We start from the raw sequence: 25,396 nt of genomic DNA, 5'->3' as shown, positions 1-25,396 counted from the left end.
TATGAGATATTATTATTACTTTTCTGTACAACGACAAAGAAATGATACTCATCCCCGTTTTTGTTCAATTACAAACAAGAAACATGGAAATAAGGATGTATATGCTCTTAGATAATGCTAAACAATTGGTTGTTGATATGATAAGTATAGATTAATATTTAACGTGTAATGCGAGGAGATCCATTAATTCATACTCATCGGTAATACTCAATAGGTGCCCACAGACATTCCATATATCAATATTATCATTATTACAAGCACAAATATTACCATTCATCATAAAAAATAACACATATTTACACTTAAATGGACTTCCGTTTAACTTAATAGGTACCCATTGATGGTCCCTATTGGTACATTTCCATAAGGCTAAGTTCCATAAGTTTGGTCACATCTTTAAATGTTTCTATTGTAATTGAAAAAAAATGGCCAAACCGAATTTTACATCAAAATTTCATCCAATTCAAACTAAATGGTCATTCCAAGTGTGATTTAAGGGCGAAACAGCTCCACAAACTTAAATAAAATTTACATTTTTACTCTTGAAATGATGCACACAATAAAAATATGGATAAAGTTTGAATGTGATATAACAAATAAGATTTGAAATGAGATTGGTAACATACTAATTATATAACTACAATGGTATTATTAAGAGTTATGCATCCGCAAGAGCAACATTGACAAACGCCACAGTACATGGATGATTTCTCTAATCTGGCCTTTAATAAAAATATTTTTTTAGAGATAAATGTTAATGACGATCACAAATATTTTGTGATACAGATAATCATCGCACTCTTATTGTCTTAATAATTCATGATTTAGATGTAACAAAAATAAGGGAATTGTTATTAATACTCCAAAAATCTCATTATACGCTCCTTACAAGTGTATTTTTCTTTCTAATTATAAAAGGTTTGGAATGCCAAATAAGATTTTTGAAATGCTAATAACGATTCCCCAAAAATAATATAATGTATTAATGTTATAATGTTTGATGTTTGATGTATAATTCTATGTGTAGAGAATATCAAACCCTTTTGGTGGACTTGGCTAAAGCCAAACCAAATGGCTAAAAGCCTAAAACTAAGGGGAGGCAGTCCAACTTGAAGATATGGTAAGATTGTGAAGAGTGTTGCCTTTGCTTTCCCAACAGTTCATTCATTCATTCATTCATTCATTCATTCATTCTCTCTCTCTCTCTCTCTCTCTCTCTCTCTCTCTCTCTCTCTCGCGTGAGTCTTTGAAAGAAACATTCCGTAAGTGCACACTTTCTCCGCCGCCCTCCTACATCCCCCCTAGAGCAAACCCTATTCTGCTATCCATCTAGATTCTGATAATCTGAAAGTAGCTCAACTCTCACTTGCTTTCCAACAAGCAAATCACAAAGTCTTTGGCTACATCATGGTATCATATCATGCATAATGCACCCAAACAAACCCAGCTGGGTTTGTACCAAACACTCAATAGTGTTTCAACAACTCTCCTCGACAAAATCTAAACTCAGAATTGCCTCCAGCGAAGTAAAAAGACTAAATGTCCGTTTAAAGTAGGATATCTACACCATGATCATATCATGCATGCACCCAAAATCCAGTTGGGTTTGTACCAAACTGTAAATAGTTTTTTCAACAACTATTGTCCGTTCATGAGATGTGAACGCAATATCTTCTTGAACAAACTAGAGATCGAGTGCCGTGCGCTAGACCAATGTTCATGTGCTATTAGAAACTTATATTGAAAAATGAAGACATCTACATAAATTATAATAGTGAAAAGTGATACACTGGCAAACTAGGCACATGGCCAAAACTTTGTTCATTCATATTTTATGTGGTAAAAGTTTAATAGAACGGTTAAGTTGAGTACAGGCGCGCATTTGGGTGGGGGCTTTTGACAGCCAATGATTCATTTATTCAACCAAGCATATCTTCTCCTGTGTCTGACTTTTCTTCACCAGATATGGAACTGCATTACAACCCAAAACATATTTAAAATGTCACAAACTCCACCTAAAATTCGAATAAGTGATGTTTTCGTCTCGTTTGCTTACCATTTTCTTCTTCTTGTTCTTCTTCTTCTTCTTCTTTTTGTCAAGAGAGCCCAAGAGCTCCTCTTGCCGGGCAAGCGAATCCTCGAGAGCCTAAACGAGAAGCCAATTCAAATGAGGATCATACACCTATAACATTAATAGTACCCTGCTAGTGATTGATGTAAATTACAGCTTTTACTTTCCTATGGTTGGATACTGTTTCAGATTTAATTTTTCAGCTAGGTTTTGCAGCTCTGTATTCCAGAAATCTACATAGAGGAACATGTTGAAACGCTACCTGCTTTGTTGCCATAAGCTCTTGCTCCAAGGCATCAACCCGACCTAGAGCAGCATTCAGCATTTCCTCCTTCTGAGCTGGCTTGGCGGCAGGTTTCATGTTCAAAACAGTCATTCTCTCTTCCAACTCAGCCATGCGTTTCATGACAGTCATGAGATCTGAACCGGAGATGGCAGAGTGTGAAGAGCCCTGGCCTTTGACCATTGTGTCACTGTCGCAGACAGTGCTGGAGTAGAAGGTGGAGTCGGTGAGCTTCCTTGGCATGCTACGTGTTAGTCTGACCATGGCGACAATGCCCACAAGAAACGTCATAATAGCAGCCATAATCTGAGAGCCTAAACCTTCAGGCAGTTTGCAAGCATTGTTCCTGGTGAAACAATCTACTGCTGCAAGTAAAGAAACTCAGACCCTATAACTATTGTGAAAGAAACAAAAAGGAAAAAAAAAGGAATATCTTAGAATTAGATAAGGAAAGAAACACAATACACAAGCTCACCTAAATTCTCAGATGATTTAGCCTTTGAGAGGGCAAATTTAACATTCCCCACTGACATTGGCCAACTCGAATCCACAGATTTACCAACCATCGAGACACTGTCCTTGCGCCTGAAAGACACTTGGTGAGTTTTGGCTAGGGATACCTGCAAAGATTATCTCAGAGGAGGTCAGAACTGTCACGATAACAGAGGAGGGAAACTTCAGCTACAAGATACGCAGATAACAATTATACGTGTGTCTATGCTTAGAAACACATACATAAGAAAGAAAAGCTCTCAGTGTATTTGACAATTGCTCGGTTGAAATTTAAATTGAACTCGGAAGTTTTTTGCACTTACTTCTTCATGGAAGCGAGAAAGTGCATGATTGAGTTTAGGAGCGGAAGGTCCAACATTCAGAGCTGCATCGAGTCCCTAGGAAGATTATATGATTAAGCTATCAATTACATCTACGAACATGAAGCACCAAAATATATGTTGAAAATCATGTGACTAAGAACTTTGAGATGACCCAGTGTCCAAATGTGACAATCCGGAAACTAGGGGCAGGTTTATAAGGAAAAAGAAAAGCAGAAGATATGTTCAAGCAGGACCTACTTGAAGTCCAGATTTTCTTGAACATTGATGACTGCCGTTTTGGACCATCTGCAAGTACATAAATCGATACTTATGAATTCTAATTAAATTAGAAGTTAAAATAATGCATAGTGGTAATGATATAATAAAAAGGAAAAAAAAACGAAGAGAAGAACGGTCTTTATCTACCTTCATGATCTCAGGTTGTTTCCAGGGTCCCTTGTCCGAAAGCATACAGCCTCCTTGATCAGCACAAGTACATGTACCTCCTAAAAACTCAGGTAATTCGCTGGAGCAAAGTCAAGCCAGAAAATGTACATCAAAATAAGCAAACTGATGAAGCAGCTTATGTGGAAGCAAAGCTCCTAAAAAGTCTGCTTCGTTTAAAACAGACTTACCTAGCATCAATTATTTCAAGCAACTTGCTCTGATACTTGTTGCCAAGGACCTGGAGGACGATAGTTTTCCCTGATTAATGTAGCCCTGACGAGAATAAGCATTTTTAGCATAAAAATGTATATACTCACATTAATCTTTGCTGTAGTCTTCGGATCAAGGAAGGACTTCACAGTGTTCCACAACATTCGAAAGCCAGAACCAGCGTTGATGATAAACATGCGATTCAAGGTCTGTGGTAAAAACAACAGTTTGTGTGCATCATAATTCTGCCATCAACAAAAATGTCCTGAAGTTCCCAAAATTTTATAGACCAAAAGATGTTAACCGGTAAGGCAGTACCTCAGGATAATTGTCACCGTCAATCTTCTGAAGGCGAGTAATAAGTTCCCTGGCAGATTTGTTGAAATTCTTAAATCCCTGAGGCATTGCAGTAAGTTTGTAACAGATTATTTAACTTCCATGTAATGTCATTTGAAGCAAGATTCTTTGTAGTAAATATCCCTTATGGTTAAAAATCTTAGCACATCTTGGCAACAGCTATAAACAATATACCAGCTATTCCCTTGTTTTCCCATAAGTGATTCTAGTTTTCTGTTTTTTCAAATTATTTGCTGAGTAGAAGTAGCGGTTATAGTTAGTATCACATACCACTCCTTGCACATCGAGGATAGTTGTACTTTGATCAATGTGCTTCTTTGCTGAAATTGAGCAAGCTGGAAATTTAACAGCAAATGTCCTCTCGAACTCCTGGACATGGTATTTGACGTAGCGGTCCATAGTTGTGGCTTGCATCAGCTTGGTCACATCTACTAGGCCTAGTCTCTCGATGTACACAGGTCGTCCTTCCTTGTCTACACCATGATGTCCTTGGGGGTAGTATTTCAAGACTTCATCGAGTTCCTTGAATTCAAAGTCCTAGAAGAAAAGATAAATACATGAGTAACTAAATTGACGAACAAATATAAACAAATGATATTCTGCTCTTTACTAAAGGAAAGCAAACATAAAAATTGAAAGGAAAGATGTAAAATGAAATAATTAGCAAACTTCAAAACCTAAGCACCTATTTCTACAGAAGATACCTCCATGATTGTGTCAGCATCGAATGCCTTCCTCCACTCGAGCATGTCAGACCACATTTGCTTGGTTTTGTTGACATCAAATTTCCTGGCCTTCAAGAATCTGTATTACAATGATTTAGTTAGATTAAACAAGAACCCAGTATCTGTCATAAAAACCATCGACAACAAAACTTCCACTGGAACAAGAAAAAGGAAGAAACCTGAGCATCTTATGATAATCATCGTGCTTGGAGGGTAGAAGCTCCTCCAGTAAAAGTGCCTGCCGCAACGAATCAACAGCATGTATCTCCTCTAAGTCGTGCACATCCTCAATGTCGATAGACAAGACTTTACTACTGCTTCTTCTATTCCTTTTTGACAAAGAATTTCTGAACCTAGTAGAGGCATTCATTGCCTTCTTCTTCAACGACCCGACTTTAGTCTTTCTATCTTCCTCAGATATTTCGACATCAGATACTGATAATCACACAACGTAAGTGAGTCATATCTATGCGCATCAAGCGCGAGGCATCCTAATATGCAAAGAATAATATGTTTGCCTATTAATGCATCCAAATTCCAAGGCTTGTTTTTGTCCATTCCAACATCCTAAAGTCCCTTAAAGTGGCATTGTGCATTACAAATTCAAGACAAGTCCTCACATTTGAAGCATATAGTTATCGAGATGCGAATATACGTTGATTCTAAATGAAATATTACCGGGTAGAGGTCCAGACATGGTGTTACTTGTGAGGGCAACGGTATTTACTTGTCCGAAAACTTTGTTAAAGTAGTAGCTGAAGTGCAGAAGAAGAATCAAGCACTCATATCACAGATGCAGACCCAGAAACAAAACCCTGCCCAAATGCCTGCATTTACATTCCCACTTTGGAAAACAAAATCACAAAACAGACCAAGTATGCTATATAATGTACTTTGCAACCAAATGCAGCTTAAATTTCAAAAAAGAAACAACCAACTTAAAGGGGCAATTCGCTAAAATGATTAGAAACTAAATCCCAATTCCTAAAACGATCAAAATCAGATATTGACGATATAATGAAAACTGATCATTTTTAGCGATTGGTACGTGAAAAATGATCGTGTTGGCTAATTTCCCAACTAAAAAAGCAAATTACTTCAAGTAAAATTGAGCAGTAACTACAAGAATCGCCCAATTGAACAAATCCATGCATTTACGTTCCCACTTTGGAAACCAAAATCACAACCAGAATGCAGCTTAAATTTAAATAAAAATTATATATATAACTCAACTAAAACATAGGATTAATTCAAATAAAATTGAGCAGTAACAACAAGAAAGAGCAAAATTAAAGGCCTCCAATTGTACAAAAATACAGAAAAATATAGTGGGATTAATAGGATTATTGATTTTATTTACCTCTGTCCTCTGGTGAACACAGCGGGGGGTCAGTCCAAAAAAGAAAAACACAAATGGGGTTTTGGGGGAGAGAGAGGCAAGGATGGATATAAATATCCTGAATCATAGTCGGGATTTGAGAAGTCTTAGAAAATGTCGGAGAGACAGTGAGGGAGAAGAAAATTAGTAAATCTTGTTTTCTTTTTTTAAGGTTTCGATTCAGTTGAGAGCTTGATGTTTGACGAGGTCTCGACAGAAGGCGAAATGCAAGGCAACTCCACTCAAATCCTAAATAACGTCTCTTTGCTTTTCCCGGTAAAACTATATTTCCACTACTTTCATTTCATACATGGTTTTGTTTTCATTTGATAACTTCTCGACAGTACGGGGACAATTTTATTAACAATAAAGCATAAATTTGATCTTGCCTAAGTAATATCTAGCTTGTAGACATGTTTTCTTTTATTTTTTGAAATCACGTCTACAAGAGAGTTTTCTTTATGAATAAAATCAGAGTCACCTCGAACTAACCAAGACAAACCAAAACAAAGAAGAGTAAAGCCACAAGATAAGAGAGTTTCAACAAAACTAAATGAGAGAGAAATATTACATTGTGCATTTGTTGTCTTTTTTCTTCACCGGCTGCCTTGTTTATTTTTGGGGATAGAAATTTAGAAACCAACGTCCTCCCATTCTAATTATATAGCGCTCCAACAGACTCCTCTAAGTGTTCATCTGGAAATGGTGATCTCAAATCTACGTATTTGGGATAATATCACCTAGTTACGTTGTTTGATTTTACTATGCATACATGTATGTTTTTTTAAGAAAGGTTGATTGTATCTAGTCATTTTAAATTAAATGCGATATTGTATCTCACTCGACGTTCACCTGCATGGGATACTTTTATGCCAATTAAGAATAACGGATTATAAATCTTAGATTGTTACTCGATCACGAAAGAATTTGCGGATGCTGCACTCACTGAGGTGTACTTTCTGTTTTTATAACTACTTTTTTCGACTTTTCTTAATTAATTACAAAAATCGGAATCCTTTCTTTCATATGGTTTCATAAATGGGGGTAAGGCTAGCCGACATTCACCTCTCCCAGACCTTGCGTAAAGCGGGAGCCTTGTGCACTGTGTACGACCTTTTTTAAATAATTTCTTTTCTTGTTCTGTTGGCTTCACCTAATTAACTTATCGACTTATTGTCATTTTTTCTTTCCTACCTACCCAATCTCCCGGGATTTGGCTCGATTATTTCCTGCTCTGTCCAAAATATTTGGATTCCGACTTCCTGATTCTGCTCTTTTTGGTTGTCGCCCGGAGCACACGAAATCTCAGGACAGACTTTTACCATTTATCAGGATGAAGAACTTGCATGCCAACAGAGTATACACCATCCGATTTACGTAAAGTTTATCTCAAACTGAGGTTTTAGCAATATAATCGTATTTCCATGCAATTGTTTTACTATGCTACCGTGTTTTGTTCACGACAAGTTATTGTGTGGTACACGATTTAGAAAAGTCTATAGATACAGCGACTGACTTAACATCAATAACAAAATGAATGCCTGGAAGAATATATTTCCACTGCAAATGCGGTCCACAAATTCCGTTCATATGGTAACATAAATTAGATGCCACAACAAGCATACAACGCATTTGAAAACTCAGGTTGCGGTTTCAGTCTGAATCCGAATCAAGATTCACACACGATCTCACTGTCCTGCGACCGCCTTCAAGATATCCATCATCTTCATCACCGTCTTCTTTCTTCTCACTAATTATACCTGTTAAATTGGCAGATTAGATACTCCGCAACAGGATACGAATTGTGAAACACACTTGACTAAGCCATTACCTTTCTTGATTAGTGCAACTTCAAGCGCCCTTGTGCTGAAATCATCTTTTGCTCCCACTTCTTGAAATCCAACCAACCTATCCACAGCAACTCCTTTTCTGAAAAACGGCGAACCTCTGAATCCGTAAATATGAATTTCAATGGAAGATCTCAGTGCAAGATGAAATTAGCATGAAAGTTATCACATGCTCTTGAAGCACACGTCAAATGATTGCGCAATTACAGTATTACTATATTTCCAGCTCTCGTTGCTCTCCTGCCTTTTCATACAACAGCGAAATAGTGGATGCCCATATGCCTCTTTAATGCTCGAAATGGACATGCACACAGATTTACAATAATTATACGGAGATTGCCTGACCTGAAGAGTATGACACAAGGCAAAGTTTTGATTCCGAGCTTGGTAACGAAGAAGGGCGCATTCTGCAGTTCATCATCAAATAATCAATTCCCAATTCTAAACCCTAAACCTAACTAAAGGACCAAAAACGGAAGGTTGCAAACAAGTAAGCTCAATCCAAGTAAACACGAAAAGTTGCACCAACTAAAACACAAAACAGGAAGTGAAGTTCACAGCAACCTCAGCATCCAGCTTGATGAACTTAGAATCAACATGCTTCGAAGCAAGCGTCTTCAAATGCTTATCCATTATCCTAGAAATAACCAAGCAACGTAAGTTCAAAACAAACTCACTAATCCATGTCTAAATTTTCTAGACCAAAATGCACTTACTTGCATCTATAGAACTCCCGGTGATAAAAATGGCAGATGACCTTTTCAGTTCCGGTAACTTCACCTAAAAAATCCCCCTCAGTTATATCCCTGTACTCTCCATGCCCTTTCCTCTTCAAAGCTTCTCGCTTCTCAGCTTCTTTCTATTCAAACAAGATCAAAATTTCAAAAATTCAAACCAAACCTTCCAAACAAACCCACAAATCCAAGAAACCCCCCATCCGCAAATCAATCAAACACGAAAAATATCGAACCTTTAAAGCATTAATCCGATCCGCGTGCAGTTTTTCAAGCTCCGGATCCTACTCATCACAAAATAATCAAACAAACCATCGCTTTGCGAATTGGGAATTTGAAATGCACATGAAAGATGCAGAATTGAATCAAATCGAATGGAATCGAACCCAGAACTTACATCCATCAACTCGTCGAGGTCGACTTCTTGGTTGGAGGAGCTCGTGGCGGCCGCCTTCTCGTTGGAAAGCAGTTCCTTTTGGTAATTACGGGCTGCGGCGGCCATTACATTTCCGAATGCTAGATTTTGGAGAGTGGACTTCACTGAATCGGGATCCATGTTTCCTGGAAATTGAAAACTTTTCGGATTTGGAGTTTGGATTGTATTGTTCTTCAGTAATATATGGATGATTGCAGATCTGGAAATACAGAGTAGATGCAATCGCTGCTTTTCAGGATTTAGCGGAGGAAAGGGTTCAATTCAAGCGCGAACCAACATTGAGTGGAGGTTTTGGGTCTGGAGACGAAGACTAACAATCAAACGGGCTCCGTGTTTGGGTGACAATTGGTGATTGGGCATAGGCCCAAATAGTACTGTTTTCATTCAATCAGAGCACTCGATTTCTCGAAACACTCGTACCCATTTTAAAGAAATTATTTCATTTTGTTTCTTTGACATTATTTTCGAAACACTCGTACCCTTTTTAACTAAAAACCTTAGGACCCAAAACCCAAAATCACTCCTAGGCCAATTTCAATGTTCTGAGTCCTTTTTTGGCGTCTAGTTCATGGAATTCTATCGTTTGGGCATAGTTTGATAAATTGTACATTTTTTTGCTTAGGTGAAGTTGCTAGTGAGGATTTCCTTAATTCTTTTCCGCACCACTCTGCTGCTACGGAGTATCTGTGAGTGGACCCCTTCTAAAATTTGCATAATTTTATAGTTTATTTGCATAAATGAAATGCATGTCTTACGGGTTTATGAACTGAATTTATGTTAAGCATGTTTATTGAAATGTTGGTTATCATCTCGTTATTTTGTAAGGAATTAATTGTTGGCCTATATTGAGCTATAGTTTGATATATCGTATTTTCTATAAAAACCATGAACTGGTAGACTATCTGATGGATGACGATAGGATGCTAGAACATGTTTTCAAAACCCCTCTTTATAGTATAGACGATGGATGACTTTATACTATGAAGTAGTTATATTTGAAAGGCGTAACTATTTGTGCGTACCTAGTGGACACTATGCTGCCTGGGGGGAGGATCTGATGTTGGCAGTTAGGCCGGGAGAAATATTCCCTAGCTACGGGCTGAGGGACACGAAGCAGCCATTGGGCCAGAAGTTGATAATCTCTGGCTACGGGCGCAGAGACCACGGTGCTGGCATAGGGCCGAGAGTTATAGTTATTCAGTGATCTTACTGGTAGCACACCGCCCTTACGAGACAATCTGTGAGACGATTGATATTTTGATTTCCGCGATATTTTTTCGCGATATGTCTTTTGAGATGTTTTTGGCATGCTAGGGTTTTTCAGTAAACCTATCACTTATTATACTAGTAGTTTTCTTTATATAAACTGTGGGGGTTAGTATCTTGATAACTATTTTATTATTATTGTATATATGAACTTGGTCCACTCACCTTTGTTTTGCGCCCCCATTCAGTCTTAGAAAATAGGACTACGACACAATGTACGAGGCATTCCCCTACCAGTAACAGTCTATCATTCACTTGTGTGATATCTTGTAATGATCTTTCCTTTTGTGATATTGAATTAGAACGTATTCTGTGCACTCTAGACATTTTCTTAAACTTTGTTTATTACCTTTAGATTCTAATGATTATTCATGTATATTTCCTCCTAATCATTACTCTTGTATTCAATAAATGACTTTCGTCACCCTTGGGTGTAAGCCAGCACGTGCCTATCTGAGTATTCAAGGAATATCGGGGTCGGGACGTGTCAGATTATCCAAAAAAAAAGAACTTTTAACCATTCTAAAAACAGTTCCACACATGCTCTTAATCCCTTCATCCATTATTCCATTACTCCCAGTCTCACTTTCTTTCCTATGAGAAAATTGGCAAGTCCTTAAAGAGCAACTTCAGCATCATCGCTCTTCATGAGCTCTCAGCAACCTCAGCAGGAGTCACCTCTGTGCTCTCTATCAACCCTTTAATCTCCCCACATAAGCAATGTCGGTTGTCATCATGATGTTGGCAAGAATCAACATCCTAGGAGGGTTAGGAATATAGGTGTGTTTCCTACTTTGGTTGTATTTCCTTTAAAATTCCTTGTATCACAAGTTTTGGAGTTGTATATATATTACCTCCCAACGGGAGAAGAATAACAAGAATTATTAGAACTCTAAACTACAATTTTATCTTGGTATCATAGAGGTTTTGGCTTATCTCTTCCTCTAAACCCAAGTCGTCCACAACAAAACAAAACCACAACAATTTTGATCAAAGAAAACAAGGTAAGTCTCAAAACAAGAGACTGAAATAAATTCATTGTGCCAAGTTTTAGACAAAAAAGATAGAAAAGACTGGACATTGTTTCTACAAAGATGAAAGGCATCGCAGCCTTTGGCCAGACTTCCATACCATAGAACAAAACCACAAAAGTACAATTGTCATGCCGCTCTAAATGGATGAACAAGAAGTTGGGTTTCCCATCGTAGGTCCAGCTTAAGTGTCCAATCTGGGTGCTTTGCCGTTTGGATTCAAGTTAAGGGATTCAAACTACAAAATTTGGTCAAAGATAATAGAGGTTCATGCTGCAGGTTTGACACAAGATGGGATATCTCAATGGGAAGATTTCGGCTGTGGAAGAAACCGATCCTGGTTTTTCTAATGGCATACAGAGGATGCTATTGTGCAGGGTTGGTTACTGAAAACCATGGAGCCGCATCTTATAAGGCTATTTATCAACTTACCGACTACTCATAATATTTGGGAAAACGTTACTCATATGTTCTATGATGGGGCTGACGAATCTCAGTATTACGAGTTGAGATGCAAAGCAACAAGGATAAAACAGAATGGATGCCTAATAAATCTATACTTCGCATAACTAAAAGGCATGTGGCAAGAGTTAGACAAACGATGTCCAAATAGAATGATATATGTTACTGATTTGAGAAGCAGAAAAGAGGATCTTCAAAAAGATAGGGTGTATGATTTTCTTGTAGGACTAGATGACTCCTTGGATGCAGTTCCCAACACTCTCTTTTGAATGAAGCCTGTCCCTGGAATAGAATAGTGCTTTAACACCATTCGGCGTGAAGTACAAAGAAAAACCACCATGCTTGGAGGAAAGGAAAGTGATAGTGGCCTATCTATGGCCATGATCAACAAACCTTTATTCGGGCCAACACGTTCTCTACGCGAATTAGAGGACGCAGAAAAGACAAACTTCGATGTATACACTGCAATGGAACTCACCATACAAAAGAGACGTGCTTTGAAATTCACAGCTACCAGGAGTGGTTCCTAGAGCGTAGAAAAAAACGAGGTCAGGGAAAACCGAATAGAAGAGCTGCGAAAGCCAAGGTGGCAGACTTTGGCCCTAGGCTTACGACCCTGATTTCCAGCGGACCAGGTACTTCTATTCAGCGTGTTGGGCTGGCTGAGCCTAAAGCCCAAAGTCAGGTAGGGTAGCAATCAAGTGGAGGCACTAGCAACAACGCTGACGTTAGTGAAGGAAACACCTTGGGCCCATCTGCAGACTTCAAGCAGATTGTAGAATTGGACCCAAACAACTTGGCCCAACAGCTATCCCTATTAAATTTAATTTCCTCGTAATAACAAACCGACGATCCAGGTAATCCCGATACAGGTTAGATTATTGACTCCGGTGCTACTAATCACATGACTTTTGACCATACTCTTTTAAATTCCACAACAACACCCTCACGGGATGGTATTCTCACTACAAATGGAAGTGTTGCCCTGGCCACAGGGGCAGGTTCAATCGCATTCACTCCTACTCTCTCTTTACACAACAGTTTACTCGTCCCTATATTTTGTAGCCATCTATTATCTGTGGGACCAAAGTTCTAAAAGACCCTAGGCAGTAGTTGGGCAGCTAGGCGGGGGCCTAGGCATACTAGGCTGATTTAAATAAATATATTATATTTCGTGTAAATAAGTGTTTGTTTATATTTAAAAAATATATAATTTCATCATAAACTACAAAATCAATTCACATATATATTATTAAGTATTGGAACATAATGAAAACATGGGGAACAAGCATATAATGTGTGTTCATTTAAGTATTCAACAAGTCTCTTACAATTTATTGAAAAAAAATAATATGCAAAATTGAAGTTATCTATTTTCTGTCTAAGTGAGTAGCATCCTAAGCTGGTGCCTAAGCGCATTTTTCTTAATTTCCAAACACCTAGGCATTAATCGGGGTGGTGGCCACCTGCCTAGCGCTTAGGGGGCGATAGTCGAGGATTTTTAGAACAGTGTGTGGGACAAGTCACCAAGCAATTAAATTGTGTTGTGGTAATGTTTCCGTCTTTCTGTTTACTTCAGAATATCTAGACTTAGGTGATCATTGGGCGGCGTGATACTAAGAGAAGAGGGTTAGACCATGTTGATGATGTTGGACAGGGCTGTGTTCATCAAGTTCAAGGTCATGACAATGAAAAGTTGAAGACTGTCCAGTTATGGTATCATTGCTAAGTCATGCCTCATTTGGTTATTTGCAAAAATTACTTCCGTTATTATTTAGGAATATTTTTTATTCTTCGTTAAAGTGTAATGTTTGCACATTAGCTAAAAGCCATCGAGCTTCTTATTCTCTGAGTATGAATAAAAGAACGATTCCTTTTGAGTTAATTCATTCAGATGTGTGGGGGGCCATCTCTGGTTACTACTTAGCATGGTGTGCATCGGTTTGTAACCTTTGTTGATGACTGCACTAGAATGACTTGGTTGTACCTCATGAAAAATAAAAGCGATGCGGGTGGAATCTTCAAAAAGTTTTATCACATGGTCAATACTCAATTCACTCCCTATTAAAGTGCTTCGGTCAAACAATGGTGGTGAGTATATGAATCAGGATTTTTCTCAGTTTTTCACAGAAACGGGTATTCTCCATGAAACTACATGCCCTCAGACTCCTTATCAAAATGGCTTTGCCGAACGAAAAAACTGGCACATCCTTGAGATTACCTGTGCCCTTTTTATTGGTGGTTATGCACCCAAGACATATTGGGCAGATGCAGTAACCTATGCTATTTATCTCATGCACCAGATGCTATTGCGTGTACTCTCTTTTAGAACACCTTTGGCCATGCTTGCTGATCATGATTCGCTCTCGTCCACCCTTCACCTAGAACCACGGGTTTTTGTTTGTGTGGCATACATTCACCTTCACAAAAATCAACAAAGCAAACTTGATCGATGTGCGGTGTGGTGCGTGTTCCTTGGATTTAGTCCTTAACAAAAGGGCTATCGCTGTTATCATCCATCCACCTGACATATGTATGTGACCATAGATGTTACCTTTTCTGAAGACGAGTTATTTTTTCCTCCCAACCATACTCCTCAGGGGGAGCAAACCTTAATCGATGATCGGTATAATTGAAGAATTAAGCGTAGAAGATAGTGTACATTCCCTAAATGGGTTGCTTGACCGTGACAGTCATAGTCCAAATGGCACCACCACTAGTGGGCGACGTAAGTGCCTAGAATTTGCCAGCCCAAAAGGGCAAAAAAATATGATATTGCTGAGAGCCCAAGTGGGCCTAATGAAGTGAATAATGATTCAAGCCTCAGGCAAAATCTGTGGACATTAATGATGACCCAAGTAGGCCGAATGCAGAAAATCATCTACTCCATTGCCAACTATGTCACTTATCGACTTTCACCGCAATACTATGCATTTGTTCAACAGATGGAAATCTTCAAAATATCCATCAGAGTGGAAGGAGCCTTGAAAGATCCAAAATGGACAGAAGCAATGCAAGTTGAAAGCCTGAACCCGCTTGTCGTGCAATAGACAGGTACAAGGCGTAAGTTAATGGCAAAAGGGTTTACCTGGACAAGGCAAGGTAGTTAGAGGCTAAAAGCCTGAACCCGCTTGTCGTGCAATAGAACATGTGTATGTGCACATCCATTCGACCAGGACGCAGCAATGCAGGGTTAAGTCGATCCTTCTTGTTGGTGGTGAATACAAGAATTCTCTCGTCACCAAAGCTCGACAACAAACCATCTATAAAGTTCAATAAGCCCGAGAGTGACACCAATTGCAATCATTATAACACCACGTGATATGTCAATGCCCGTCAAAAGAAAAAAAGATAACTAAGAATATCATTTGTAACAAAAAACAGAAGGAATTGAAGCAAAACCTTGGTGTTAGATGTTTGATTTTGTTTCTCTGATTGCCGATTTTGTATATCAACACTGCAGCAATCGATATCCTCAATCACCAAAATCAAACGATTTATAGTACATAACAACACCCTCTTTAATTTATAGTCAGTGGAAAGATCAATAAGCCCCAAATCATACACATCAAACTTAAGATAATTAGCCATGGCTGCGATCAAACTCGATTTCCAGTGCCAGGAGGACCATACAACAAGTAGCCTTTTTCCAAGCCTTCCCCACCTTCTTGTAAAACTCCCTGCTCCTCACAAACCTGTCCAAATCCTCTGCAATCATTTTCTTGAGCTTATGGTCCATCGCCATCGTCTCAAAAGTAGAAGGGTGATCTAGGTATATCAATCCCCAAGTACTGTTGTTGCCATCATCATACGAACATAAATGACGAGAATAAAGCTTCACAACCTTCTCCTCTTCTTTAATGGCATTTGCCCGAGCAAGCATGTAAGGCAAGAAGGCGTCCATCACTATGTCTTTGTGTTTTTGGTGAAATGTCAGCTCAAAAAACTGGTTCTTTGAACTCTTGGTTTCCATGACATTAAAGCGCCACCTGAGCTTAACATTATCGAAAGTGTTGTGAGTTCTTTGTCTTTGTTGATGGAAAATCAGATGGTCTATTGGCGATGCGTTTTTTCGACTCGGAGGCGTTGAGTGCCGGGACTGGTGCCAATGGTTTAGAGGTAGACCTCAGCGGCATCATAGACCTGGTTGCATGCCGCTCTGTAGAGCTCGTCAATGATGAAAGTGAGGTTAGAGGAGAGTGAAGTGAAAAGGGATTTGAGTTTTGAGTAGATGTATGAGTGGACGGTAGGGATGAGCTTTTTGGCCATAGGACAGACCAACACCATGGATCCTGCAACGAAGGTATAGGCTGAGAACAAAGAGGATGCTACCGTGAGTAGAATTTTTGGATCAAAGGAAAACATTTTGGTAATTTCAGATTGGTTTGTTGAGAGATGGATGAAGACACCAATGTAAAAGTATCTCTCATCAACCAACAAATTAGACTTTATACAAGATGCTTAATTTTATTTGATCCCCTTGTCACCACAAACGAACCCAACAAATTATACATATACTAAAACTCAACACAAAAGTTACTGTTCATTAACAGTGTGCTCCCAGTTTTGCCCCGTTTTTTTTGTTATTATTTCAACTTTGCCACTTTTGTTTTGCTGTCAAACGGGGAGCATAATCGTTCTGCGCATTTCTTTGCCTTTCCTCTTTCCTCTCTCGCATACCTCGGGTTCCATCGTCTGCCGTTTTGTTTTCTGTCTTCATCTTTCTTCGTTGGTACTGGATAATGGCTACTTCATTCATACAACTCAGGAGAACTTACCTCCTCTCTTCACTTTGTAATTCAATCTTTAGTTTTAATACTAATTTCCTGCCTTAGTCTGAGAGTTGTATGAGTTATCAGCTCTTTGCAATAAAGGAATTGTTATATTTGGGTGCTCTTTCGTTTCTGGTTCAATTTTTTGTGTGAAAATTAAAAAAAGGAGAAATGATGATGGTTAATTTTTCTCCCATACTTGATTTTCTTGGTTTGTTTCTACTAATCTTTTGTTTCTTGGGCTGATTGCACTTCTTTTTCGTTATTTTTGGTGCAGATATGAAGAGGATTTGTGAAGTTGCTGTGATTTCATGGTAAGTTTCTTTGAACGGATTTGAGAATTTGGGATCGTTTGGGGTGTTTTGAAGGTTTTTATTTTTATTTTTTTTTATTAGGGAAAAAAATGGTTAACAGTTAATTGATTGTATTTTAATTTTTATTCAATTCAGGTACTCATGATCAGTTTTTGGATTTGATTTGAAGGAATTTCGAGGGTTCATTGGTGAGTTCTTCGAGATGTGAAATGGGTGGTTTCTTTTGTTTAAATCTGGAGCTTTTGTAGTTTGGGATTTGTAAATGAATTAAAATTTATTGTTTTATGATTTGGTTCCCTTTTTATTTTCAAGAAACAGTGGTCTTCATTTTTTGGGGCTATTGTGTGTAGGCTTCCAAGCTGTTTGTGCTTGAGGTATATAATTTCAGCTTTTCTCTTTGGGTTTCAACAACTCTTTATATGTATATTGGAGTTAGTGAACAACTAGTATATATTTTATGTAAATACTTTGTACATGTTTTAGGTTTATAGTTTTTACATATTTATGCACAATGCTTTTAGTCCCTTATTCTAACACTTGCTTACAGTGCTTATAATCCATTTGACATTATTTGGAGCTCATGGTTTTATAGAAAGGATATATATGCTAACATGAACGCATGCATATATTATTTCCTCTTCAATTAAAGATAGAAATTCCTAAACGGTAACATATATTATGAATGCATGCATATATTATTACCTAGCAAGATACTAGAACACATTTAATTTATTGTCTATCAAGAAACTAGAAACTAGAAGACATTGAATACCATTAGAAATTTAAGATGCATTACCATCTTTTCGTATAATATTTCCAAGTTCTTTTTGGGTCGGTGAAAATTTTATTTTGTGGACAATTTTTGGATGAAATATGATTTAAGTATAATGCTTTCCGAGTTATTTTGTTTCGAGTCAGAGTAATTGGATTTTTCATGTGGTAGAAAGGAATTAGAATTTTGCATGAATATAATTATTTGTTTTCACATTCCAAATTGAATGTAGTGTGTTTTATATATTGTTGTATTAGTTGTAAGGAAATAAAATGTTTATGCATATTCATGTAGTTTTCAATCCCGCAGCAACACGCGGGTACAAATTCGCCACCATCGTGAGTGCAAAGGACACCCAAATACAATGCTTGAGAAATTTGTCCATTAACATTGACCATTGACCAATAAGGGCGACGAAATTGGACAAAGTAACACAATAAAATGTATCGAATTCCGCACATATATATTATACGTCTTAGTCCATTCATGTTAGCCCCTATTAGCCAATTAAACATTCTCCAACATCCGCCTTACAGAAAAGATTGCTATTCCACCTATATCATATAGGGTCAAGACGGTCCACCATTAGTTTTGAAATTTAACCTGACCTTTTTATTTTTTAAATTTATGATTAAGGTCTGTTTGACTCTAAACTATGAAAAAGAGAATTCAAACTTAAGTGCAGAGTATAAAGCACACTGCAGGCCTAATTTAGATTTAGAATGAATTACAATATCGCTTTGTCAAAGAAAAAAAGTAGAGTAAACTCTGTTTCTGCAATTCCATCTAATTTCTTGTGTTTACATTCACGAATTCATAAAACCAAGTTCAGCAAGTCATTACATCACATAAGATATCACAAAAGAGAGCTTGAAACTAGCCAGAGATTTCCGAAAGGGTTTAAGGGTTAATTACCCGAGATTGAAACATTAAACTAGGACATGCGAGGTGCCAGGCAACAAGCATCAGGATTTCGACCATGGAAGACGGATGTGCAGCAACTTTTTGATCCCCTTTTTGTGCCGCTGTTGCTTCTTAACCGACGGCAGCGATGTTTCCTTCTTCTTGCTCTCAGCCTTCTTACTTTTGAGCAGGTTGACAAGTCCCTGAAGAGCCACATCCGCATCATCACTCTTCATCAGCTCCTCAGCAACCTCTGCAGGGGTGACCTCTGTGCTCTCAATCAGCCCTTCAATTTCTCCGCAGAGGCGATGGCGGTTGTTTTCTTGAATGCCAAGGTAGTTAGAGGCCAAGATCTTGTACCCAGCTGTGGTGCAATAGGACATGTGAATGTGCAGGTCCATTCGACCCGGACGCAGCAATGCCGGGTCCAGTCGGTCTTTGTGGTTGGTGGTAAACACAATGATCCTCTCATCTCCACAGCTTGACCACAATCCATCAATAAAGTTCAATAGACCCGAAAGTGTCACCTGCAAATTAAACATTAACTCCATGTAAAGTTGCAACGCAATGCCAATGCCCATTTGAAAATAACATGATAAACAGGAAGATGCAAAGTACTAATTTGGGTAGTCACGTGATGAGAGAGATCCTAATGACAGTACATATAGGATCTCTCAATAAATATGCCCTAATTACATCAAACGAACTTCCGAAAATTCTGATTAGGCCTTAATAACAATTGTAGCAATTGGCTACTACAATAAAAATTTGAAATTTCGAGCTTCATATAGCAAAACATTGAACCTTGATTCATTAAACAAAGGGCATCGAAAAAAAAGAGTACTAACCCGGCTCCTGTCCGAATCCGAATCCGAGTCCGAATCCGAATCCGAATCCGAATCCCGGTTGCCAACATCCACTCTGCAGCAATCAATGTCCTCAATTACCAAAATAGAACGATTGGTAGTTGACAGCAAAACCTTCTTCAACTGAGAGTCACTGTAAATGCTAGTGAGCTCCAAATCGTACACATCAAACTTGAGGTAGTTAGCCATGGCGGCGATCAAGCTCGATTTTCCGGTCCCTGGCGGCCCGTACAGCAAGTAGCCCCTTTTCCAAGCTTTCCCCACCTTCTTATAAAACTCCTTCCTCCTCACAAACCTCTCCAAATCCTCCACGATCATTTTCTTCATCTCCGGGTCCATCGCCATGGTGTCGAAAGTCGACGGGTGCTCCAGGTTCACCGACCCCCATTCGGAATTCGCCACGTCATCGTCGTTGTATCTCGACCAGAGGTGGCGGGTGTAGAGCTTCACCGCCTTCTCCTCTGCTTTAATGGCGTCTGCCTGAGCAAGAACATAAGGCAGGTACGAGGAAATCACCTTGTCCATGTATTTCCTACGAAATGTCAGCTCAAAATACCGCCTTTCGGATGTGCTGTCGTTCTTCCGCTTCTTGGTCTCCGAGATAAACCGCCACTTGAGCTTGACGGCACCGTCGAAGGTGTCGGAAACTTCCTCGTCCTTGTCGATGGCGACGCTGATGTTCTTCTTCCGAGGAGCTTTGCTGACGCGGAGGCGCTCGGTGTGGGGCCCGATCTTGGTCCGCAGGTAAACCTCGGCCGCGTCGTAGACTTGGTTGCGGGTCATGCCGGAGAGCTCATCGACTACGAGAGTGAGGTCACGGGAGAAGAGAGGGGCAAAAAGGTAATTCAGGGCTTTGTAGATGTAGGAGAGGAAGGGGGCGGGGATGAGCTCGCTCGCGACGGAGCGGAACAGCATCATGAATGTGGTGACGGAGGCGTAGACGGAGAACATCGACGACGCCGTCGTCGGAATCTGGTCTTTCAGTTTGTCGAGAGAAAACATTTTTGAGGTTTTATGAAAAATGACGGCTCTGTTTTCAGAATTTGAGACTAGTGATTTTGCTGCAGAGTTTTTATAGATGTAATGATCTTTTGGCTAACAGAAGAAATGGCATGGACTGTTTAGTAATTTTATCATAAGTTGATGTGCAGAGAGAGGAAAGATTCGGGCGATGCTGCAGCTGCGATTTCTTGGGGCCAAAGAAAGGAAAAGGTGTGTTCCAAAAAAAAAAAAAAAGGTGGAATAAATGTAAAACCGTCGATGTCATGGACTTGGGAGCTTGACTTTGGCGTCGGCAATTCAGTAGCTATTATTAGTAGTGTAACATTAGATAGATTAAATTTGCAATCTAAATGATGTATTAATAATAAAAAATAAGCATATTAATCAACGTTTAAGTAATAATTTAATCATTAACTTTCATTTAATTTAATTTACAAAATTTAACCAAAGAGGGCACCCTTCTCCCGAAGTTACGATGCTATTTTGCTAAGTTCCTTAGAGAGAGTTGTCTCATGCCTCTAGGTATTCTCTACCTACCCACCTGTGTCGATTTTGGGTACAGGCACAGACTAAAATATCGATGATATCGGAAACATTGGTAGTCCAAAAACATGGAAATTTCGATGGAAATATCGGGATATTATCGATATCGATAAAAATTGAATAAAAACCACGGAAATTGTAAGAAAAACTTGGAAATTTTTATTGAAACTTTGTAGGATGTTTATTTAGTCAATTATCTATTAGTTTATCACAAAAAATTGGAAGAAAATGCATTGCATGTTGGATTTAACTCATTTAAGTTAATTATACAGCGAGCTGACAAACATTATGACTGTAGAAAATATGTAGTAATTAATAAAAGAAGTTTAAACACACCATAATCATTTATATATAATGAATTAGTACAATATTTTACACTTTATACATTGCATGGTAAGATACATAAGTGACTTAGTACCACATAGAGTTCCTATCAAGGTTTAAAATATCGATGATATCAGAAATATCGGTAGTCCAAAAACACGGAAATTTCGATGGAAATATCGAGATAATATCGATATTTTAGACCTTGGGTACAAGTACCCTTTTGTTGAAGGTCGTTCGAGCTTTTTCTGGGAGTATGGCATGGACTTTTAGTCAGAATTTTATTAAAAATGGGTGCGGATCAATATGGAATTATTACCCCATGCCCAATCTATATTCTCTTATATAAATTTAGTCTTGCTAGCATTAACCTTGTTATTAAGTCTCATTAGTTGTTCATGCTTTTTGTTTGATTTGGGACTCTTTAAATTTTGAGTATTGACTATGTTGATGCACAAAACCGGAGGTCTTGGAACAACGTAACTCCAACCGTGAATCTGCATGAAATGTAAATAACACAAGATGTATCGTGGTTCACCCCAAGGTTTGGGCTACGTCCACACTAATTGTATTTCTCTGACTTTATGTATGGATTACAAGGGTGAGGGGGAGTCCCCCAGAGAAAGAGAGTGATATTGTGTTTGTGAGGGTATTGCCCTCTGTTGGGTTTTTCTCCGTCCCCTTTGTGAGGGGGGGAAGAGTCTCCTTTTATAGGATAAGGGGCTCCTCCTTTTACATAATCATATGGGCTGGGTAATGAGGCCCAATGTATCAAAGTCTGAGGACCATAATGTGTGGTACCAACAGTAGTCCCCCAAGTCTTCAGTCAAGAGAGTCTTTTGGCTGGAGACTTCAAATCCAATCCCTGTACAGGCCGAAGTGGCTAGATGTCTTGAACCAGTACTCAACCCAAGGCAATGCTCAACATAAAGCAATACTCAGTTAGAGGTATCACACGTTACGAGACTGCTCAGCTGAAGGTGATGCTCGTTGCGAGGCTACTCGGCTAGAGGCTATGCTCGCGGCGAGGTGTTTGCTCGGCTGGAGGCGATGCTCGTTGCGAGGTGGCTCGGCTAGAGGCTATGCTCACTGCGAGGCAGCTCGGCTCGTGGTATTCCTCATTACAAGTATCTACTTTATGTCGACATGCACTCATTATGAGTTGATTCTCGACATGACTTGGGTCCGCTTGTCGGGTTCGCATATTTGGTCTATGTGTCGGATACGCGGATCGGGTCCGCAAATCGGGTCTTTGAGTCGGGGCCATACGTAGGGTCATCGAGTTGGGTCCAGGCACATAGGTGTCCCAATAAGCGAATGTCCGAGCAAGTGGGTGTCCGGTCAGACAAGATATCACCATGATCACGTGGCTCATCAGTCTATAAGTTGGTAGACTTTTTTAATCAGCAACAATGTTGATTAGTGGATCTAGTTGCTTCATAATTCTTGACAATAAATGACAGTATAAGTTCGACCATATAATGAATAAATCAAATGACAAAGTTTGTCAAGGCAAAATATTGTACTATGTGCCTTCTATAAATAAATAATTTATTCAGTCGTGTGGTAAATGATTTGTATCATATATGACACTGTTAAGGGCAATCACATGACACTAGGCAACATGTTAACAAATATCATAAAATAATAATAAAAAAATATTAGATAGGTAATGGTATTAAGAAAACGTAATGATGTGAAAAAGTAAAGCTTTTTTTTTTCTTTTGGCAGATGGCAGACAATACCAAAGATAATAATAGAATTATTATTAGGAAAGAATCCTATCTCCGTTTTTAATAGAATTATTATAAGGAAAGAATCCTATCTCCGTTTTTCCCCTGGCATTCGCAGGAGATGGGGCACCATTTATAGAACAATTGAGGCAGACAAAAGAAAAGTGAAGCTATTCTTACTTTTCTTTTGGCAGATGGCAGGGAATAATAATAGAATTGTTATAGAAACTTATCTTCTTCCCGGTAATGTCGGTGAAGTTTGTTCCGAAAACAAGACTGCTGAACTTTTCATCGGGGGTATCTCTGCCTTTCCCATATGAAGGCAACACTGGAAGATGAGGCCAGCATCGCCGTGCATCCTGATATGGCCCCGGCAATTGTCAGCATATGGAGCAGGATCAAGAAGGAGCCGCATACCGATGGCAACAGCCACAGAGACAACGTCAGGAAGATGCAGCTGGAGGTTGCTCCCAACAATATGTAGTTGCTCAGCAGGAACACCTTGTGGGTGTGGTATTCCGACTCTGACCTTGCTCCTCCCAACTTTGCCACATTCATCGACATGCCACCTATTTATGAACAATTATCGAATGTATTTGTAGTTTGCCTCCACTAAATACGATACTAGATGGATTTGATTTTCTCAAAGCTAATGACTAGAAACTAATCAAAAGGGGTTTGTGAGTGAGAGAGAGAGAGAGAGGAGTGATGGTGTTGTAATTGTGCTGACAAAGTCATCGCACGCCACTGAGCTGTTGCTTCCGGCGACGTGCTTCCATGTTAATCTTCATCTTTTTCAGTTCAGCCGCCAGTCTCTCATACCTTGGGCCCGTCGACCCCATAATATTCTCCTTAACGTAAGATGCACGGCACACAGGGCATCGCCCTTCCCTCTCGTCCTTCTCGGCCATGTCCATTATTTGGTGCCAACACCAAAGGCATATCTCATAACCGCACTCACATGGGTGCAATTGCTTATCTGTCAAGTCCATCTCCTCCGCACGGAGTGGACAACAGGCTTTCCTTCCTGCCAATGACCCATGACATATAATTGTATATAAATACGAATTTACCAGTTGGGGATCGACAGGAAGAGGATGAGATTGTGATAACCCTCGGTCGATTGTGTTCCAAAACAAAGAGATAGAGATCGAGAGAGAGAGAGATTGGTGTAGGTATCTCGGTGTGGGTTTTTGCAGATCCACGGTGGACAGTGGTAAGGTTTCACGGTGGTGAGATGAAAAAATGAAAGAGAACCGACACAGCTTTTCGTGTCGTTTCCCACAGACGGCGCCAAATGTTGATGCACAAAATTAGTGAGGACTTTGGTACAACATAAAGTGTTAAGTTTGTGACCTTCGCTAGATTGCTCCAGTCACTAGTGTGGATAAGTATGTAAATGGATAGGGACAGGGAAGCAAACACAAGATGTACGTGGTTCACCCAGATTGGCTACGTCCACAGAGTAAAGGAGTTCTCATTAATTGTGAAGGGTTTACACAAGTACATAGGTTCAAGTTCTCCTTTAGTGAGTACTAGTGAATGATTTAGTACAAATGACATTAGGAAATATTGTGAGAGAATGATCTCTATTTATAGAAGAGAGTTTCTTGTTTCATTCTGACATTGACACGTGTCGTGTTGTGATTGGCTTCTGATGTTGACATGTGTCGCGCTATGATTAGCTTTTGATGTCGATACGTGTCGCGCTGTGATTGGCTTCCTGGTTTGAGGGAAACTCTTTTGGGTCCTTGACGGTATAACGTTGACCGGTGCTCAGTAGTTTCGGGATTGGTCAAGTATGGTACAAACAGTGCTCCCCTAAGTTCCCAAGTGAGGGAAACTTTTCGATTGGGGACTTGCAAGATCCAAGCCATTGAGTAATCATGAAACTTCTAAGTACCGAAGTGTGGTATCATTTTCACTTGCCTTATGTGTCTCATACGTAGATGTGTCATATTATCTGGAAGTACTTTTCCTCCATCCAGGGGTAGTATCTTTAACCGATGAAGATGCACAAGGTAATGTATCAATTTCACTTGAAACTTGTAGTTTCGGGCTTGGTCAAGTGCGATACAAAACCCTATAGTAGGAGTCCCCCAAGT

At 39.2% G+C, this 25,396-nt stretch overlaps 3 protein-coding genes, 1 long non-coding RNA gene and 1 pseudogene across 9 annotated transcripts; 1 reads left to right on the top strand and 4 right to left on the bottom strand.

Moving 5' to 3' along the window:
• Positions 1-1,735: 1,735 nt before the first annotated feature.
• On the bottom strand, positions 1,736-6,524 carry LOC126605803 (phosphatidylinositol/phosphatidylcholine transfer protein SFH12). 5 transcript variants are annotated; one of them, XM_050273243.1, is made up of 15 exons: positions 6,269-6,513; positions 5,587-5,752; positions 5,088-5,343; positions 4,888-4,987; positions 4,454-4,720; positions 4,145-4,222; positions 3,934-4,035; positions 3,805-3,854; positions 3,596-3,695; positions 3,428-3,475; positions 3,170-3,244; positions 2,830-2,974; positions 2,334-2,719; positions 2,057-2,146; positions 1,736-1,971 (listed from the first exon to the last, which is right to left on the bottom strand). In XM_050273243.1, exons 2-15 carry the CDS (start codon positions 5,603-5,605, stop codon positions 1,957-1,959), a joined length of 1,731 nt encoding a protein of 576 aa, XP_050129200.1. In that variant the 5' UTR covers positions 5,606-5,752; positions 6,269-6,513; the 3' UTR covers positions 1,736-1,956. The 5 variants fall into 5 exon arrangements, with proteins under 5 accessions (XP_050129200.1, XP_050129202.1, XP_050129201.1 ...); XM_050273245.1 differs by having other exon boundaries at positions 5,587-5,723; positions 6,269-6,391; XM_050273244.1 differs by having other exon boundaries at positions 5,587-5,735; positions 6,269-6,375.
• Positions 6,525-7,812: 1,288 nt separating this feature from the next.
• On the bottom strand, positions 7,813-9,663 carry LOC126601086 (thioredoxin domain-containing protein PLP3A-like). The gene is made up of 7 exons (XM_050267754.1): positions 9,265-9,663; positions 9,104-9,151; positions 8,850-8,992; positions 8,698-8,770; positions 8,479-8,540; positions 8,118-8,215; positions 7,813-8,046 (listed from the first exon to the last, which is right to left on the bottom strand). The coding sequence occupies exons 1-7, from the start codon at positions 9,421-9,423 to the stop codon at positions 7,940-7,942; spliced, it is 690 nt and encodes a 229-aa protein (XP_050123711.1). The 5' UTR covers positions 9,424-9,663; the 3' UTR covers positions 7,813-7,939.
• Positions 9,664-15,003: 5,340 nt separating this feature from the next.
• On the bottom strand, positions 15,004-16,035 carry LOC126602790 (AAA-ATPase At2g18193-like; annotated as a pseudogene).
• A 538-nt stretch (positions 16,036-16,573) lies between these two features.
• Positions 16,574-17,544, top strand: LOC126601294 (uncharacterized). Of its 2 annotated transcripts, XR_007615708.1 has the most exons (3): positions 16,668-17,148; positions 17,284-17,336; positions 17,461-17,544. It is a non-coding gene; the product is annotated as an uncharacterized LOC126601294 (long non-coding RNA). The 2 variants fall into 2 exon arrangements; XR_007615709.1 differs by having other exon boundaries at positions 16,574-17,148; positions 17,284-17,544.
• Positions 17,545-18,677: 1,133 nt separating this feature from the next.
• Positions 18,678-20,792, bottom strand: LOC126601293 (AAA-ATPase At2g18190-like). The gene is made up of 2 exons (XM_050267984.1): positions 19,672-20,792; positions 18,678-19,350 (listed from the first exon to the last, which is right to left on the bottom strand). The coding sequence occupies exons 1-2, from the start codon at positions 20,689-20,691 to the stop codon at positions 18,886-18,888; spliced, it is 1,485 nt and encodes a 494-aa protein (XP_050123941.1). The 5' UTR covers positions 20,692-20,792; the 3' UTR covers positions 18,678-18,885.
• Between the last annotated feature and the right edge of the window lie 4,604 nt (positions 20,793-25,396).

Source organism: Malus sylvestris, chromosome 15 (genome assembly GCF_916048215.2).
Source record: "Malus sylvestris chromosome 15, drMalSylv7.2, whole genome shotgun sequence".
In the NCBI taxonomy this organism is placed as follows: Eukaryota; Viridiplantae; Streptophyta; class Magnoliopsida; order Rosales; family Rosaceae; genus Malus; species Malus sylvestris.
Note: the sequence above shows the minus strand (reverse complement) of the source record. Positions and strands in the feature narration are given on the sequence as shown.

Coding starts and splice junctions, on each gene's coding strand:
- LOC126605803 (XM_050273241.1), bottom strand. CDS start 6,374: ATGATTCAGGATATTTATATCCATCCTTGCCTCTCTCTCCCCCAAAAC. Junction 3,476..3,595: donor AACAACCTGAGATCATGAAG/GTAGATAAAGAC, acceptor ATGTACTTGCAG/ATGGTCCAAAACGGCAGTCA. Junction 2,975..3,169: donor TTTCTCGCTTCCATGAAGAA/GTAAGTGCAAAA, acceptor TAATCTTTGCAG/GTATCCCTAGCCAAAACTCA.
- LOC126601086 (XM_050267754.1), bottom strand. CDS start 9,423: ATGGATCCCGATTCAGTGAAGTCCACTCTCCAAAATCTAGCATTCGGA. Junction 8,541..8,697: donor TCATCAAGCTGGATGCTGAG/GTTGCTGTGAAC, acceptor GATGAACTGCAG/AATGCGCCCTTCTTCGTTAC. Junction 8,216..8,478: donor CCTTGTGTCATACTCTTCAG/GTCAGGCAATCT, acceptor GCCGTTTTTCAG/AAAAGGAGTTGCTGTGGATA.
- LOC126601293 (XM_050267984.1), bottom strand. CDS start 20,691: ATGTTTTCTCTCGACAAACTGAAAGACCAGATTCCGACGACGGCGTCG. Junction 19,351..19,671: donor CGGATTCGGACAGGAGCCGG/GTTAGTACTCTT, acceptor TTTAATTTGCAG/GTGACACTTTCGGGTCTATT.